Consider the following 19,701-nt stretch of genomic DNA (forward strand, 5'->3'; position numbering starts at 1 on the left):
AAACAGCAAATAAATGAAAATTAAAAGCAAAACCAACAGGAAAATAACTCCCAAATTTTCTCTTACTCAGTTTACCTTGGAGTCTACAGTGTTATCCAGGGCCTAAAAAAATATGATATTCTGTTTCTGATATACTAATTAATGTGTTTAAGTCCACCAGTACCACTCTACATTTTGTGCAATTAAGAAATTCACTTTAGGCATGTAACCAATAAGTACCTTAGTGCTAGTACTTTCTATGTAGAATAACAAATACAGTGTGAAACAAAGCAATGCAAGCATTTATGTAAAATTTGACTCCATGTTAAATCTGGCTTCATGCTTAACTATATTTAAAAAGAATTATCAAACTGCCAATGTATTTATTTATAATAATTTTTATTGTACCTTCATCAAGACTAAGAGCTTTAACGGTGAACAATGTTAATTAGTCAAATGTCTCCAATTTTCTATCAGTTTTTAAAGGATATTTACTATATAAACTTTTCAACTTTTTATTTTCTGTTTATGTCCATGAAGATAAACACACAGAGAAACAGAAAGAAAACAACGTATGACTTCAACAAGGCATCTGTGTCATGCTTGAACTTTCTGTTTTGTCCTAAATTTTTTTTAAAAAAATTCATTTATTTTTAGGAAAAAAAAATGCTGTCAGATTGTTTTCTCAGGGGACACACATACACTGTTGATGGGAGTGTAATATAGTTCAACCATTGTGGAAAGAAGTATGGTGATTCCTCCAACAGCTAAAAACAGAAATATCCATTCAACCCAGCAATCCATTACTAGGTATATACCCAGAGAAATATAAATCATTCTACTGTAAAGACACATGCGCACAAATGTTCACTGAAGCACTATTCACGATAGCAAACATGGATTCAACCTAAATGCCCATCAACGACAGATTAGATAAAGGAAATGTAGTACCTATGCACCATGTAATACTATGCAGCCATAAAAAAGAATGAGATCATATCTTTTGTGGGAACATGGAAGGAGCTGGAGGCCATTATCTTTAGCAAACCGATGCAAGAACAGAAAACAAAATACCACATATTCTTACTTTTAAGTGGGAGCTAAATGATTAGAATTCATGAGCACAAAGAAGAAAACAACACGCACTGGGGCCTCGTTGAGGATGGAGGATGAGAGGAGGGAGAGGAGCAGAAAAAAATAACTATTGGGTACTAAGCTTAGTACCTGGGCGATGACATAGTCTGTACAACAAACTTCCACAACATGAGTTTACTATATAAAAAACCTGCACATGTACCCCAAACCTAAAATAAAAGTTTAAAAAAAAAATTCTTGTACAAAATTATCCTCTTTCCTTTTTAACCTTTCTTGCCAAAAATACATCTTTATGTTCTTAACTTTCTTCACATCTCTCTCCCCTACTTACTGGTTCCTTTCTACCTTATTTCATAAATAAGTTTTTCGAGTCCATAATTGGAATCAAACTTTAGAAAACATTTGAATTAGACAAAATTATTCCATTTCTCAATAAGAAAACACCTTCTTTGGCAGGTTTTATATACTAAATTATATATTAACTACAATTCTTATTCTTAGTAACCTTAAACTTTAGTGAAAACTAGGAAGCAAGAAATCTTTAACTGTCTATCAAATATTTGCATTTTATAGATGAAAACATTCCACAATTTATAAAAACATGTTTCTCCATATCATAACCCTTTCTTAACTGGAAATGACCCAGACATCCAAGAAGCATCAAAAATAATTTTAAGATTTTAAATTACACAAAAAGCTCACCTACAAGCATGTATCCCATTTACATGTATTCAATTCTTTCATCTGTTTAAACAATTTATAGGTCGGGCGCAGTGGCTCACGCCTGTAATCCCAGCACTTTGGGAGGCCGAGGCAGGCGGATCACGAGGTCAGGAGATCGAGACCATCCTGGCTAACACGGTGAAACCCCGTCCCTACTAAAAATACAAAAAAATTAGCCGGACCTGGTGGCGGGCGCCTGTAGTCCCAGCTACTCGGGAGGCTGAGGCAGGAGACTGGCGTGAACCCGGGAGGCAGAGCTTGCAGTGAGCCGAGATCGCGCCACTGGACTCCAACCTGGGCGACAGAGCGAGACTCCGTCTCAAAAAAAGAAAAAAAAAATTTTATATAAGTGGATTCTGAAAACTGAGATATTAGACAAAAGTAGTCGTCATTTCAGGTTATTGCTCTGTTGACCGTTATTTGTAGCCTATGAATATTAGGTGCTCACCTAAGTAAGCAACTTAAATACATAGGTATTTTTGCCAATAACTTAGAAGATTCAACTGTTTTTATTAAACTAACAACATTTAATTAGTCTTATTTGCCAAAGAAGGCACACAAACAAAGATCATTTTGTTTTGGCTGGGTTTATACTTTTATAACCCTCTGTGCCAAACACTGACACCTCAAAGTATCTAGCAAAGACAATTATAAAACCCAGACGTAAATGTATTCTAACACTGTTAAGACATTCTTATTTTTATATTACTAATGACTTTAAAGCCAGCTTTTTAAATAAACATTTACTTAAGTCACATAAAACTGAAAATTCCTTAGATTTATTTATTTAGTGTATAAGATGCTCTTTTATTTATAAGCCAATTTGGTAGACACAACATACAACATAATAAATGTACATACACATAAACACATCTAAACATGTATACACATACACACACAAAGATCCAATAGCTTTTACCTTGGAACTCTAGCCATGAGATAGCAATACCAAACCACTGGTTTAGGAACATGTTCACATGGCTCAAGTTTGTTTGCCCCAATATGTAATCCAATGAAAGCTTTGGACCAAAATTTGGGTAAAGCAGTTTCCATGGCCGTTTGATTATTAAAGGCTAAATTTCCCCAGGCTCCAAAGAACACTAGAGCCAAACAGCACTATAGAAGAACATCATGTACTAACCAGGTCCAACCCTGCTTAGAACAGCAGCCTAAAAGCTTAGATACATGTAACACCGTAACACCGTTCCACTGTCTCACTCAACAGCATGACCCATGGAGAAGCCAAACTTCTCCAGATTCCAAAGAACACTGAAGCCAAACAGTGTTACAAAATGTTATCAGTTTATCAATTTCTGATTTCCTGTGACTATATTAACACACACAAATAAACAAGCAATCACTAAAACACTGTCCAATTGCTGCAGCAACCAACGAGTTCCAATATCAATCAGTTGGGCTTGTTCAACCTGCAAATGGAAATTCCTTCAGAATTGCCCAAATTGAGAGGAGAAGATCCCACTGTCTGGTACCCACAAAAGACATTCACCCATCCAGACTCAGATGACACATTTCAAAGGCTGCTCTTCCTAGGCAATCAGAAACACGGCTGGGGCTGGCAGAGGTAGGGCCAGAGAAAGAAAAACCAACACCCACCTGTAGCCAAAAAAGTGTTGGGCAGCTGCTTAGGAGGACTTTTGAGACTCTCCCTGCCCACAGCAGCCAAGTTACTAGCAATACATTCCCAGCCAGGGAACTAAACCTTGTCAAAAAAAAACTAAAACCTACCAAACTACTGCATCTGGACAACGAGATGCCAGACTCCTCACCCGTCATGATTGCTTAAGCAACTACCTGCTTGCTGTTGACCAATTCTTCTTCCTTACCTCTCCCTAATTCCTATTTTGCCACACAGGGTTCTGTTTCTTCCCTGCCCTATAAATCCCTAATTTTAGTCAATCAAGGAAATGGATTTGAGATTGATTTCCTATCTCCTCGGCTGCAGCAGTCAATTAAAGGCAATATTCATTGCCTCAGTAACTGGTTTTTATGTGGCAAGCAGCAGGGCACAGACCAAACTCCTGGCATTTTAATAACACTAGGTTGCCTTTGCATTCCTATGAAAATCCTAAGAGTATATATTTTTGCCTCTATTTTAACCAAAGAAAAGAAGGAAGATCAGGGAACCTTTCCAAAGTCACTCACTTAGCAGCAGATGCAGCACTTTTATTCCTGGTCAGAAATATATGAAAAGTTCAAGAGAGCAATTAATTCAGGCAGCATGGTTAAAAACAGGACAGTGTAAGAGTTTAAAAAGATAAGCACACATATAAGAAAAAAACTACAGGTCAGGTATTCCTAATGTGAAAATCTGAAATGCAAAATGCTCCGGAATTTAAAATATTTTGAGCACTGACACGATGCTGAAAGAAAATGCTCGTTGGAGCATTTCAAGTTTCAGATTTCCAGATTAGGGATGCTCGGCTGGTGGGTGTATGGAAATGTTCTAAAGCCCCCCCAAAATCTGAAATCTGAAACACCTGTGATTCCAAGCATTTCAGATAAAGAATACTCAACCTGCAAAAGAAAAGAAATCAATTTTAAAGTATAGCCAATCCCAAGAAGGGAGGAGGAAGAAGATGGAAATAAAGAGGAATACTTCAACCAAGAGTAAAATCAGCTAAGTGTCCCCTAGGGTCCATGTACATCAGATAGGATGCTTTCAAGCACAAACAAGAGAAAACCCAACTTGATAGGCTGAAACAGTAAAGGAAATGTATCATCTAACATCACTGAGAAGTCCAGGGTTCATTCAGGCTTTGGATACAGTTTAATCTGGACTCTTCTGAGAGTCCGTTGCCTCTACCTTCTTGCCTGTGTGATTTCTCTGGTGCTGAAAAAAAAATGACTTGAGCTGTTTCAAGCTCTATACCTCACACCATACCATCCAGGACAAGAGAGAGCATCTCTTTTCCCTATTGTCAAACACAAGAATCAGGCGTCATGTAAACAGTGTCACTTTAGAACAGGTACATAGCCCTGAACCACCACTCTGAGCAAGGGTAAGTGGGATCTATACGATGATTGGCTTAAATCTCAGGTTACTTTCCATCCTTTAGCCTATCACATTGTAAAGAATGAGTTATCATGATTGCCTTAGGCTGCCCACTAGAGCTGAAGGTGGTATCAACCAACCAAAAGCCAGATGACTACTATGCAAATGTGGCAAGGTGGATTCAAACCCAAATGGGTTGGAACCAATCATGTCAAACACAGGTAAAAAGACTGCAGCTGTCCCATTCTTTGCTCTCCTCTATCCCATATTTTTCTTTTCCCCTTCACCCATTACAACTTCATTTTCCAAAAATTTCCATATACGCAGCCACTGCCAACTGCACCTGGTCTGCCTGGATGTTTCCCTTGCCTTGGGCCCCTCTTCTCAGTATCCTAAATAAATTAGAGCTAAGTCCCTTTCCCCAAGTTCAACTCTAATAAGTTACTATACTAGAAAACTGAGAAATAAACAACAAGAAATGAAAATGGCAACCTGCAGAATCATAAGAAATATTTGTTGAATTCATGAATCCTAAAGTAATTGAAGTCTAGCTATGGATATCTTGACAAATACTACCATCTACCATCTGGGGTCAATAGTCAATCCTCATCATTCAAAAATGTTATATTTGCTAATTTGTCTACTTGCCAAATTTTATTTGTAACCCCTAGATATATATTCATAGCATATTCACAATCATTCATGAATATATGCAGTGAGGTACAAAATTTGAGTCCCCCAAAGAACATGTTCCTAACTAAGGTCGAAAAAGGTGGTGCTTTGTCTTCATGTTCCAGCTCTCACACAGTAAACAAGTGTCCTTTTTGTAATCTATATAGTGCCAACTTCTCCACATTTTTGGGTTTTTGGTTGGTGATTTCACAATCTTAAATGGTCGCAAGTGTAGCGCTTAAGTGCTGTCGCATTTTCCTAAGCATAAGAAAGCTGTGACATGCCTTACAGAGAAAAATAAATAAATAAATAAAAATAATAAATAAATAAAATAAATAAATAAATAAATGAAAATAAATCAACAGTGCAGTACATGCAGGAAAAGGAGGAGGAAATTCACCCATCTGTAGGTGAGGCTGCTTGGGAAAGTAACATCTATAATGCTATGCTGAAGCTATGGGAAAATAGCTACATTTGTGGATTCATGAAATGACAACTATTTTTTTTAAGTGTAGTGGACAGCAAAGTTGTGAAGCTGAAAACCAAAGAAATTTGTGATCATGTTAACCAAGGTCAGGAATATATTAAACACTTCTTAGATAGTGTTTTATTATAAAGAAATACTGCATATAATGAATTAATTATATATACATATATAAAATAAGATGTTTTTAAACAGAAACACACATAAAACCAGCTTATGTATTCACCAGTTGACAAAAATGTTGTGAAAAATCTCACAAGAACCTAACACCTACCTGTATTTCCCCTGGGAACAATGGCTCATTGCTCACAAATTCAGTATTTGCAGCAACTGCACAGAACATAACTGCCATGAATAATGAGAATGTGCAGTAGGTACATTACTTGCCTTGATCTCACTTCAATCTTCAGGAGTAACACTCTTGTTCCCTTTTTTGATCATTTTCAATTCAGTGACACACTTGTACTACATCTCAGGCATCACCAGCATCAGTGCCTCACAAATTTTAATGGACATGTGAGTATCCTGCTGATCTTCCAAAACACAAATTATAATTCAGTAAACCTAAGGTGAGGCCCACATTCTACCTTTCTAACAAGCTCCAGTGTGAGAACTCTGCTGCTTTTCCCTGAACCACTGAATAGTAAAGATATACATCCTGCCTTGCATACCTGGAACAATAATTTAACTCGAAGAGCTCTCTATAGTTGAATGATAGGAGTAGTAAGAGGCAAAATTGTGTTTCTCCTCTGGAGCTCAGAGAACAAACTATAGAACTAGGAATGTGTAAAATTTCCTCCAAGTGAGAAGACTTTTAAGCAGAAGAGTATCAAATGTCTCAACTACTTCAAAAGCACCAGGAAGGAAAAGAATAAGAAAACACTACAAATTTGGCATAAATTCAACACAGAGTTTTATTGAGAACATGTTTCATGCAGGCAAGATCCTTCACCATGGATGCATATATTAAAAATACATGTACTTTGCATTGAAGGAGCTGAAAAATTAGAAGGAAAGGGGGGATCTAAATAACTGCAACGAAGAGGAAGTGAGGAGCACAGTTAGCAAAGTACGGCTAAAATGTGGCGGGAGTTCAGACCAGGGAGAGACTGCTTCCCACTTGTGAGTCAGGGAAGGGATATCTGGAGTAAGGGATATCTAAAACAGGCCTGATGATCCATTAATAGTTGAACATGTGGAGGTTGCTAGGACCCCATTCCATCTGGAGATAAAATTTGAATTTAAAAGTCCCAGAACCCAGGTCAGAACAACAAATCCTGCAAAATTAAATTGAGCTGATATTGACAAACAATCATTAATCAGAAACAAGCAAAAATAACAAAATTTTTACAAAGAGAGTTGAGAGGACGTCATGATCACGATGCGTTCAGGTGTGTCCTGAGCCCTTGGGCTGCTGGTCTCTCACCCCAAAAGGAGAAGGGTGACGAGGAGGCTCATGGTGTGTCTTAACAGAAACTGGATGAGAACAGAAAAAGACGTCACCCTGAATAAGGTGGAGCTGAGAATTGAGGAGCAAGAGGGAAGGGGACTGGGGAGAGAAGAACTGAGGAGAGAAAAACAAAAAACATGGGAAGAAAAGTGGGGTAGAGGCTAACAGTAGGAAAGACACATGCAAAGAACTCACCAGCGTTTCCTGAACCAAAGCGCAAGACCTATCAGAAGAAGTAAAGGCACTATCACCGCCAAGATGATGAAGCCCACGGAACTGTGATGTTCTGTGAATTTGGGGAGACACCAAGGATGTTATAATCCACCCCATTTTACCTCATCCACTCCCTATTTCACTGCATTCCCTGGGCTTCTTTTTTTCATTTGAGTATCCAACTTACCAATCTCCTTTCTTTCTATGTTTTTCTCTCATCCCTGCTCAGAGACGGATTCTTCAGCTAACCCTCAGCATCCTCCTGCATCTACAGGGCCCTCATTTTCAACACTTCCGTTTCTTAGATTATCTATTTTTATTCATGTTTGGGCTATAATCCCTAAAATCCTAAAATTTTCAGCTTGCCCTCCCTCTATGCCTGAGGTCCACTTCCTGGCATTTCCAGCCTGGGCCTTAGCTTTTTCTCACCCCAGTAGAGGACGATGTCCTTGCCCTCTAGACTGCTGTGCTTCACCCGACAGGACAGGTCAGCTGCCCCCCCAGCGGCCACCTCCAGGGTTGCGCGGAGATACCATGTCCCATCAGCACTGGGCAAGAGGTCCCCTCGCTGAGTGCCCTGCTGCTCCTGCTCACCCCGCATCCACATCACCCACACGGGCTTTGGGTAGAATCCTGAGACATGGCACACAAGCTGCAGATGGCCAGGGCCAGGACTGGGGCCGTGGGACAGCCAGGCCTCGGGCTTCACTGCAAAGGACATAAAAGATATTCAAATACAGACTTGGAGTTTCATATCTCCACAACAGTTTAGAAGTTTAGATAGACACACCGTTCCCATTTCTCTTTTTTTGAGACAGGGTCTCACTCTGTCACTATGCTGCAATGCAGTGGCATAATTATAAATTATAGCTCACTGTAACCTCAAACTGTTAGGCTCAAGCGATCCTCCTGCCTCAGCCTCTTAAGTAACTGGGACTACAGGTGTGTGCCACCATGACTAGCTAACTTATTTTTATTTTTTAGAGACACTGGTCTCACTCTGTTGCTCAGGCTGGTCTGGGACTCCTGCCCTTAAGAAGTCCTCCAGCCTCAGCTTCCCAAAGTACTGGGATTACAGATGTGAGGCACTGCACCCAGCCTTTCCCACTTCTGGGTGGCTCTTCCTTATTCTAAATTGGAAGGGGGTGGTGGAAGGGTGTGATTTTCAAATCAAAAATTCTTGGAGGGAGAGTGCAGGACTGACCTTGCCGCTGGAGATGTGCCTTTCCTGCATCAGGAAGACCCAAGATGAAACGTGGGCAGGTGTCACTGAGGAGATTGTGTGTTATGTCGTTTTCATGCTGATTCTGATTGAACACTTTGCAGAAACGCTTGGCCATATTCCCAGCCACTGGATATGGCAACCATGAATTGTTCTGGAAGCTCACAAAGTCTGATCCTTGATAAGCTAACTGCAAGAAACTTCCTGAGACCTTTCCAGAGTGCAGCTCACAGCCTCCTGTCACCTGTATCTCAAAAGGATCTGGGGTTATGAAATAGAGGAAAGAGGGAGAAAAAAATATGAAATGAAATGAGTAGAAGCAAAGATTGTAGAAGCAGAAGGGGGAAGTGTGCAGGGTTTGACATAATGGAATAAAATTTGGTTTGGTCAGGGATTCAGAGAAAGAGGAATTGGTGGGAGCTGTAGGTGGAGGAAAAGATTAATAACATGAGGAAGAGGGCAAACTGGGCAAAGAAGGTGATGTGAATGCTGTGGGTGAGGAAGAACCTGGTGTAAGAGAACTGGGATTATAACGACTTAGGTTGAATGAAATGCAATGGGTTACAATTGAGTATATATAGAGAGACTGCTGAAGAGAATGAATGAGAAAGTGAGAAAGCTGAAGGTATCTGGTTGTAGGGCAGGCAGAAGGGTGGTCATGGGATACCTCTAAGAAAAGATAATAACGCACAACCCTGCAATCAATGAGAGAGGAGTTCATAAGTAGCAGAAGTGTTTGAAGAATTAAGGTCTGGATGATAGCCCTTGCCCAAAAATATGCAATTGCAGTTTTATGGTGGAAAGAATAGAATAAGATACAGAAGAGAGTCAGGCTGTTTCCGAAAGGAATAAGAAACATTGAGACAACCCCTCTCTCCCACCTCACCACTCTCCATGGAGGAAACTGAACTCACATTCAAACTGCAATTCATGGGCGTATCTACGAATTCCCTCAGATGACCGAATGGTGTGTATACGGAATAATGTTTCCAGTTCCTTCCACTCCTCATTGCTGAAGTTTCCCCTGGACCAGGGCCACAGGAAAATGATGGTGCTGGAATTGCTGTCCCAGGTATGAGTCTGCAAATCACTCAGCCAACCTGAGATCAGATTTCGTTTCCAGGAATGGTTGTAAAAGGATGCGATCCAGGTGACATGGAAGGAGAGAGGCTCCTTGAGCCCTGCGACAAAAGAACAGATAGAATGGGGAGAAAGACATTGAGAAAGAGAATGGAGAGAGAAAGGTGCCAGAGTGGGGGAACTCAGAATCTGGAGAAAAGGGGATCCATCATGATCTTAGCAGACATTCACTTGCCACACAGTCCCATGCCTTATCAACCACCTTCATAAGAGCTCGGGGACCTGGAGTCATGGATAGTCAGAATGGAACCAGCCTGGCACTCTCACTTTCCAGGTATATGCTAGGGAAACCACACACACACACACACACACACACACACACAGAGAGACCTTCACCCACCACCCAACTGGGCAGTTGTCAGAGTTCTTACCGTCTGCATTGCCATCACCTGGGAGAACAGCTAACAATGGAAGTAGCAAAAACAGCATGTCATTTGCAGATGTTATTTCCTTCTCTCAGAAAAATTGGTCTTTGATTTCTGTTCCAAACAAACCTACCCCACGATATCTCTATTCTGACTTCTTTCTGCAACCAACAGACAAACCTCCCCTGACTGCAACAAAGAAAATCCACTCCTTCAAAAACCCTGAGATGCCTACTCAGTCTCTCATTTCCCTCTGGTTCTGACTCTCCTGTCTGTTCCAGCTTCTCTCCTTGTCACCAACCTCCAACTTATTCACCTTCCCCTAATTCAACCGCTATGGAACAAGTCTGATGTGGCATTGAAAAGCCACTTAACCACTAAGGACATTTTTTTCTCAATCATACAATAAGAGCATAAAATGAAATGGCTCCTAGTGTGCTGCCCAATGCTCCCATGTCCCTACTCTTTTTGATCACTCTGTCCTTTTCAATATTTTCCCATGTATTCTCTTCCCCTGTCTCTTCAGCCCCTTACTACATTCACATTTCTGATTTAACATTGATTTATTTGCTTTTTCAGAGTCTCCTACGACTGCCCTGTGCGACAGTACAAACTAACACCTTTTCTCCATTATTCTTAGAGAAGAGCCAGTAACCATCACGAAAAAAAAAAAAAAAAAACACAGGAACACTAAAACATATAAAGAAAATTTCCTCTGTTTGATTTTCATTGATATACATTCACTCACCCAACAGTCTCTCTTAGCACCTGCCTGGAGTCAAGCATCTTGGTACACTTAAGAATATGCAGTGGTTGACAACACAATCACTTTATTGAAGGAGCTTCTTCTCTACTTAGGGAGAAAAACACGCCATGAACTATAAATCTTGGTGTACTGAGTTTTATTATACTGTATACACTCTCTGGATAAAAACAAGGCCTGCTTGAAATAATATTTTCTAAAATGGGGGCTCCTAACTAATGTATGCCAGCCCAGAATTTTGATTTCAATGTTTGACTTGGAGTGTTAGTTCCATACAGTTATCATACTGTATCCCCACCTAACAGAGCACCTCGCAAGTGGTAGGTGCTTAGTGAATCTTTGTCAAATGAATGAATGAATTCAGCCTATGCATCCATTTTTTAATTATGGAGGTGATATTCAACATGAAACTTTTTAAAGATATCATAAAAGTTACTTGTAACCCTACATAGTGAGATGAGAATCTCATACAGTTTTATTTAGGATAAAAGTACAAGTTACTGGCATGAGATTTACATAAAAGATCCTGCTATAAATTTCCTATTACTTATAAGAAACTAGTCAGAACTTGTGAGCAGTGAAGTTAATGGAGTATTCCAAAGTCTTTATCCCAGGATCCCTTTTTATTAGTCCTATTTGGATGTTTCAGGGTTGTTTTGTTATAAATGAGTCTTTGCTGGACACATTTACATTCCTCTTTTATGCTGCTTGTAACTGTTGAAGGGCTTCCAAATATATGTTTGTGCTTTGTAGGTATCATCCATATAAATGTGTTTGGGCTATTTACTTTATTTTTTGGTTTTCAAAAAACAAGCATCTGAAGCTAATTTAGGGGGGAAAAAATTTTTTTTCTTGAGACAGGGTTTCACTCTGTTACTCAGGCTGGAGTGCAGTGGAATAATCATAGCTCACTGTAACCTCAAACTCCCGGCCTCAAGCAATCCTCCTGTGTCAGCCTCCCAAAGTGCTGGGATTGTTGGCATGAGCCACCAGGCATGGCCTGCAAATAATTTTTTTATTTGTTTTGTTTTGTTTTGTTTTGAGACAGAGTCTCACTCTGTCACCCAGGCTGGAGTTCAGTGGCATGATCTCAGCTCACTGCAACCTCTGCCTCCCAGGTTAAAGCAATTGTCCTGCCTCGGTTTTGCAAGTAGCTGGGATTACAGGTATGCACCACCATGCCTGGCTAACTTTGATATTATTAATAGAGATGGGGTTTCACCATGTTGGTCTCAAACTCCTGACCTCAGATGATCCACCTGCCTCAGCCTCCCAAAGTGCTGGGATTACAGATAATTTTTTTAAAGTTAAGATTAGCATGCAAAAAGCTGGAAAGAGCTTCATTTTCATACTTGTAATTTTTTGAAGCCAGACTATCAAAATCATAACTTGAGTTTATCAAAGAACTGAAATATCAGGGCAACCAGTTAACCCAAAATATAAAGAAAGACAGACTCCTCCAAGGACACATGGAATGCAAACCCTTGTTTACTTGGGACAGATGCCAGATATTATACAAGACAGTAAGAATAAGAATTCAGCTAAAATTTTAGACAAATTAGTAAAGGCTAGCACGAGTATATAGAAGCCCTGGGAGTCACAAAAACAGGGAAATTCACATCAGTCTCTAAGCCCTTTTCTATGAACCTCACCAGGGTCTTCTGAAACATTAGGGTCAGAGATGTAGACCAGATAAATCCTCTCTCATGATGCGGGCCTGAGGTATGAGAACAGCTACTGCATGGGAAGGGTGGTAAGTCACAACCAGACCCATCTCCTCTATTGCAACATAGAAAAAAAAAAAAAAACCGTGGCCGGGTGCGGTGGCTCACACCTGTAATCTCAGCACTTTGGGAGGCCAACGTGGGCGGATCACAAGGTCAGGAGTTCGAGACCAACCTGGCCAACATGGTGCAACCCCATCTGTACTAATAATACAAAAATTAGCCAGTTGTGGTGGTGTACACCTGTAGTCTCAGCTACTTGAACCCAGGAGGCGGAGGTTGCAGTGAGCCGAGATCGCGCCACTGCACTCCAGACTGGGTGACAGAGCAATATTCCATCTAAAAGAAAAAAAGCCCTAACCTGGTGGGGAAAGGGCAGAAAGCCCTGCTGCCCTCAGGGCATATGTGAAAACCCACTGCAGCTGAGGAGAATAAAAACAATGGGAAAGAACAAGAAAACATCCTGGTTCCAGACTATTAGAGGTCCCAAACTGCTGGAAGAAAGGCAGGAACACTTACATGACAAAACTTCAAAAACTTCAAAAATAACTGACCTGCCTAAGAATGAGACTGCACCAGAACAAAAGACAGTGCTCTTACTCCTTCTCCCAAGCAGTATCATAAATATCAATTACAAGACGAGTCTGCAGCTAGAAGAATGGAAAGCATGGTGGTAGGTCCTCTAGAGATATTTCACAAAGAAAACACCAAAACCTGAGAGTGGAGACATTAACAAAACCTTCTGGCAAACCAGCCCCACCCTAGGAACAGAGCAATGTAGAGGAACTTGAAGACTATTGCAGCAACAGCAAAACAGCAAACCCAGTTAGCTCCAGACTAGATTGACTCAAACCCTCACACTGCAGTTCACTCTTGAATAACATGGGTTTCAACTGTGTGCATTTACTCACACGTGGATTTTCTTCTGACTCTGCCACCATTAAGACAAGGCAACTCCTCTTCCTCCTCCTCTTCTGCCTACTGTACATGAAGACAATGAAGATGAACATGTGATGATCCACTTAATAAATAGCAGATATATTTTCTCTCCCTTCTGATTTTCTTTAAAATATTTTCTTTTCTCTTGCTTACTTTAAGAATATCATATATAATACATATAACATACAAAATATGTGTTCATCCACTGTTTATGTTAGCAGTAAGGCTTCCAGCCAATAGTAGGCTATTCATAGTTAAGATTTGGAAAAGTCAAAAGTTATACATGGATTTTTGACTGCACGGGGCCGTCATCACTCCTAACCCCCATGTTATTCAAGGGTCAGCTGTACAAGTTTAGCAAGCTTATCCTGATTTCTCACGTGGAATGGGTCCTGGGAAAACCTTAGAGATATAGGGACTGTAATCCTTAAAAAGCTCTTTTAAAACTTTATGAGGCTTCTCCCTCATTCAAATGAAATAGAGCTGCAGGGATGGCAGACTTCACGCCAAGGTAACAAAATGAGGGCACTAAAGCTAGCATACACACACAAATGTTTCCCAAGTTAATGCAAAGAGCAGGGAATGAAAAGGTGAGGGAGATGGGAAGAGAGGAACAACGTTGGTCTGATCAGGCACAAGACATCCGCATGACTGAGACCAAGGTGGAAGATGGCAGAAATGGTTGGGGAAGACTGAGCTAACCAGAGTCGTAGGATGGAAAGTCTGAAAGAGGCAAAATTCTCCGAAGGTTGTAAAGAGGCAAAGTCAGGATCATCCCCCACATAGTGAGTTAATCGGTGTATTGTATATCCCGGGCTTGCTTCATGGGGCATGCAACCAATGCAGCATCATAGTTGATGCCCTATGATCATCATCCTTAAATTCTTCATAATTTTATCTTAATGTGTGTTTTATAAATGAAGTCAAATGAGCCAAAAAAAAACTTGTGTGAGGGCTTCTCTGCTGACATGTGGTCTTGGCTCCCATCACCTCACCTCCCCAGCACTGATTCTCTGCCATCTGCTCCCCAATGTCTGGGGCCACAGGCAATTCTTGCCCTCCTGTCCACCACTACCCTGCCACTGCCTGCCCATACAGCCGTCTGATCTCATCAGCAGAGGTGGCCCCTTCTGCCATCACCTTTCACAATTCCCTTGCTTTTGCCAGGGACACAGGGAGAATAAGATTTGGGGGCATGCATCCCACAGTGTCTGCACAGAGGTTGGCTTTAGCCATCCCCACCCAGGCTGCACCACAGAGTGTTTTGAGACAGATCAGGACGACATGCTTTCCCACCCTTGATCCAAGAATCAAGTGCATCTCCATACAGTGGTTGCAATTTCATGGTGGTCACCCATCTGTGGAGGGTTGGAGTGGCCACTGTGGGAAGGAGAGACTGACTTCCTCTTCCCAGCAAGGGGAACCCAGCAGCCAGTGGGCAGCTTGCATGCACCGGAGTCATGGAGTGAGGCCCCCAGGCACCTAAGAGCCTCTGTGCTCACACTGTGAGTATCCCTGTGCCCAAGGGGTACAACATCAGCAAATTAAACAAACAAACAAGAATAACAAAACAAAACACCATAACAGGTTGAGACAGAGAGAAAGAGAGAGAAACTTCAGAAGGAATGAAAAGGTTTTATATTTTAATACTTTTAAAAGCACTCTTCTCCTGCCTATTTGAATACAGACCTGCTATGTTCTGAATCTTTGTGTCTTCCCGAAATTCATATGTTGAAATTCTAACCCCCAGTGTTATGTTATTAGGAAGTGGGGCCTTTGGGAGGTGATTAGATTATGAGATTGGAGCCCTCATGAATGTGATCAGTTCCCTTATGAGAGACCCAAGAGAGACCCCTGACCCCTTCCACCATGTGAGGACACATCCAGAAAGTGTAGTCTATGTACCAGAAAGCAGGCCTCCACTAGACACTGAATCTTCCTTGATCTTGGACTTCCCAGCCTCTGAAACTGTGAGAAATAAATTTCTGTTGTTTATAAGCCACCCAGTCTGTGGTATTCTGTTGTAGCAGCCTGAATGGAGAAAGACAGGGCCCCAGATTTTTATTCTGCACAACCCCACAAATTATGTGCCCTACACCGTTGAATATGGGGTCAGAAAAGCAAAGAAGAGTCAGCTTAGGTTTGATAAGGAAAAGAAAGAGAATTAACTAATTGAGAAATGGAGTTCTGGGACCAAAGTTTTGGGAGCTGATCAGAAACACCAGGGGCATAAAAGATGCTAAAGAAGGAAGAAGCGGGAGAAGAGGAAGTTGGGCACAGATTGGAAAGAGAAGTGGAGACAAGCCACAAGTATCTCCACCCCAGCTTTCTGTGGGCAGAGCTGATCTTTATCAGAGACGCAGGCAGCAGCTGGTGAGAGCTGTAGTCCTACTGTGGGTCTGCAATTTTCCCAGCCAACTCCACTCCTGAGTGTTCACTCAGCTATGATGGGTACAGGGCAGGATCTGAAGGAGGGAACAGAAGGGAACAGGGCTTCTTGGGAGCTGGCTGGGGGTGCTGAGAAATTGGGGTTGAGGGCTGAGAAAGAGCAGAATGCTAGGCAAAAATCAAGAGATAAAATAGGTAAGGAAGGTGACCAGAACTGGAGAAAAGGAAAATAATTAAGAGAGAAGGGGATGGCTATCACTAATCACTGATAATTTTGTACTCCCTGGACACAGGAAACCCCAGAGAAGCAAACTAGTGTGAATAACATATACCCTGATTAGAACTCAATCAGACCGGTGTCCCAGCTATCCTAGGCAAGTCCATATTCTTCCCTTTGCCACCAAACCTTTCCCCAGGATCCACTTTCTTGAACCATTGGTGTTCAGGCCAAAAGCATGTTCCTGTTCACTGTAGCAGCGCTTACCTGTTGCTCCTCCAAACACAAACATGGCTCCTAAATTCTTCCTTCCCCATTGAAGCTCTCCTCAGAACTCAGATATGAAATCTCCCCTCCCCACATGGTCTCATCTCATCTGACTTCCTCCTCTTCACTAACAGAAACCTCAATTTCCTGGCCACAGAAACCACTGCCTCTCATAACCACATGCCTTTTCTGGGCTTCTCATTTTCCCTCTCACTCTGCTTCAAGTTTTTCCTTGCCATTCTGGCTTCTGGAAGGACTCGCTTTATCTGCCTGTGTGCTTCTGGCCTCTCACGCACCTCTCTTACAGTAAAAGGAGCTGTAGCGTGAGTCAAGATGAACCCCCACATGGGACACCTGTTGGATGTGTTGAATTGGAGAGATCCTTAACACTTTGGCCTCAGTTTCTTTATCTGTAAAATAACTAGATTGAAAGAACTGAATAGTCTCTAATATCACTATGGCTTGTTCTTTGTGTCTTACCGTGCTCCTGTTCCTTCCCATACATGTGTTCTTCTTCCTCCATCTTTCTCACTCTTCTGTGTCTTCACTGTCATCCTCCCTTAGCCTTTATCTCAGCTCCCAGAGCCTCCTCTTCATTTTCTCATACTTCCTATCCATTCAATCTAACCTCAGTCCCTCCTCCTGGACTCACTTTCCTAACCTAAAGCATTGCCTTGTCACATGATCCTTGGATTTCTGTGTGTAACACATAAAACAGCCAGGGATTCTGCTTCTGGAAAGACAGCACACTACATGACCTGCAAAGACATACTAACACAAAACACCCAGAAATGCAAGATTTTAAAAAATTATTTTTAAATTCATAGCTGCATTTACAATGAAATAAAGGAAGCCCTCTAGGGGAAAAAGAAATGGAAACCCAGAAAGGCAAACAGGATCCACACCTGGACATATTAAACATTGTCTTGTATAGATCCCTAGGAGTTTGGCTACTGTTAGTCACTTGGATCAGGAAACAAGGCCTTAGGATTTAAAAAAAAAAAAAAGGTAATAAGAGTTGCAACTGAGGCTTCTGCTATATCCTCACTTCAGTGATAGAATGGACAAATAGAGTAGAAAAAAAAATCCATCCAATTATATGGATTGGATTGTTTTTTGGTTTTTCTCCTTCTGAGAATTGCTAATCACAGGTCTGAGTTTGAAGTTCAAAAGTATCTACTTGCATGAGCCTGAAATTCACAAACTAAGAAATTAATTTTAAAAGTAATTCCATGCTGTGCACAGTGGCTCACGCCTATAATCCCAGCATTTTGAGAGGCCTAGGCGGGCGGATCACTTGAGTTCAGGAGTTTCAGACCAGCCTGGCCAACATGGCGAAACTTTGTCACTACTAAAAAGACAAAAATTAGCCAGGCGTGGTTGCGCACAACTGTAATCTCAGCTACTCAGGAGGCCTAGGCACGAGAATCTCTTGGGCCCAGGAGGCGGAGGTTGCTGTGCCTCTGCACTCCAGCCTGGACGACAGAGCAAGTCTCTGTCTCAAAACAAAACAAAACAAAACAAATGTAATTCCAGGCGTGCCACCTGGTGGAATTTAAAGCAAAGTTATCTCAAGAGAACCACCCTCAATACAAGCTGCAAAGGATATTTCACAAAAAGCCTTTCCTAAGATGAGGTCACCATCCAAAATTAGCACAGGGAGAAAGATTCCATGATGAAGGAAAGTTGGCAGACAGAATAAACAGTTTCATTTCCCTAAGATATCACATATAGAGGAATTTGTATTTTAAAACCTTAAAGTCAAAAGGTTTGAAAAGAAAAGAAGGACATTATCAAAAAATATCAAACATATTTTAAAGCAAATTAAACTTCTAGAAATATAAACACTAATTACTATAAAAACTCAATGAGTAGATTAAACAACAAAGACAGAAAGCAATTTAAAAAGACTTCTAAATTGGGAGAGCTGAAGAATTTCCTCTAATGCAATATAGAGATGAAGTGTTGAATACGAAAGAAGTTAAGATATATGAAAATTAGTATGAAATCCAATATGAGCCCAATAGGACTTTCATTAAAAGACAAAACACATAATTGGAAGAGGAACTATTTAACGAAAGCATGGCTGAAAATTTTCCAGAAATAATGAAAGACATGAATGTTTAGATTCAGAAAAGGCAAAAGCACCAAAGCAGAACTAATGAGTTTTTAAAATAATCTTTATTTTTCATAGTGAAGAAAAAAACTTAAAGATGTAGGTAACTCAGAATATAAGACAATAGAAAGCAAAGTTCCTTTTAATTATATTTCAGTTATTATATTTCAGTTATAAACAATCATCTACAAATATCAAATGTTATGCTAAACACTTAGATTACCAAGAGTAGACAGATAAAAGCTCAAACTCTACAGAAAGAAACCTGTAAATCAATCATAGAGTGTGATAATTCTCTCATGAGAGAAAGTATAGGGAAATGAACGAACCTGATTAAATCTTTCTTCTCCATATTTTCACTGTTTGCAGGGCTTTGCTCACTCTGAGCACAAGACTTTTGTCTGCAATAATCAGGCAGGAACTAGACAGTGAGACCATATATTCGTGAGAATATCTCAAGTGATTTTTTAATTCAGGAATGTATGAAGGTATTAAAAAGGATTGAAACTGCCTGGACATAATGAGCACCACATATGACACCTCATTCAGGTATCAACTTCTCCTAACTCCTCAGTGAGAAGCTGATGAGAATTCTTGGGCAATCAGACAACATCTTTTTAGCCATGCTTAGTAGTTCTCATCAGTTCTAGCAATAACTAAAGGATAACAGGTAACACACTTGGGAGATGCCAGGGGTACTCTTGTATCAGTTGTAATTAATGTTGCTTTTTTCTTGTTTGTCAGGGCCCTTATTACCATACAGAAGGTAGGTGAAGACACTCTTTGCTATGTGATTGCTCAAAGTTCTCCTTAAGAGGATTCTTTACAAATATTATGCTAAGAAGACTTTGATTTTCCCAATATGTTCTGAAAATGCTGCGTAAATGTTTAATTGTCTTGCAATGCCTGTTATATGCGTGTTTGCTCTCTT

The 19,701-nt window shown here is 40.7% G+C and overlaps 1 protein-coding gene across 4 annotated transcripts; it reads right to left on the reverse strand.

Moving 5' to 3' along the window:
• Positions 1-6,862: 6,862 nt before the first annotated feature.
• On the reverse strand, positions 6,863-16,731 carry CD1A (CD1a molecule). Of its 4 annotated transcripts, none has more exons than XM_063796441.1 (6): positions 16,655-16,731; positions 9,766-10,032; positions 8,834-9,112; positions 8,059-8,337; positions 7,612-7,702; positions 6,863-7,442 (listed from the first exon to the last, which is right to left on the reverse strand). In XM_063796441.1, exons 1-6 carry the CDS (start codon positions 16,677-16,679, stop codon positions 7,433-7,435), a joined length of 951 nt encoding a protein of 316 aa, XP_063652511.1. In that variant the 5' UTR covers positions 16,680-16,731; the 3' UTR covers positions 6,863-7,432. The 4 variants fall into 4 exon arrangements, with proteins under 4 accessions (XP_063652511.1, XP_063652512.1, XP_009433239.4 ...); XM_063796442.1 differs by having other exon boundaries at positions 8,224-8,337; positions 16,655-16,719; XM_009434964.5 differs by lacking the exon at positions 16,655-16,731 and adding an exon at positions 10,363-10,972 and having other exon boundaries at positions 8,224-8,337.
• Positions 16,732-19,701: the final 2,970 nt, after the last annotated feature.

The sequence above is a fragment of the Pan troglodytes genome, chromosome 1 (assembly GCF_028858775.2).
Source record: "Pan troglodytes isolate AG18354 chromosome 1, NHGRI_mPanTro3-v2.0_pri, whole genome shotgun sequence".
Taxonomy (NCBI): Eukaryota; Metazoa; Chordata; class Mammalia; order Primates; family Hominidae; genus Pan; species Pan troglodytes.

Coding starts and splice junctions, on each gene's coding strand:
- CD1A (XM_001169121.6), bottom strand. CDS start 10,420: ATGCTGTTTTTGCTACTTCCATTGTTAGCTGTTCTCCCAGGTGATGGC. Junction 10,033..10,362: donor AGGTGATGGCAATGCAGACG/GTAAGAACTCTG, acceptor CTTTTGTCGCAG/GGCTCAAGGAGCCTCTCTCC. Junction 8,338..8,833: donor GGCACATCTCCAGCGGCAAG/GTCAGTCCTGCA, acceptor TGTCCTTTGCAG/TGAAGCCCGAGGCCTGGCTG.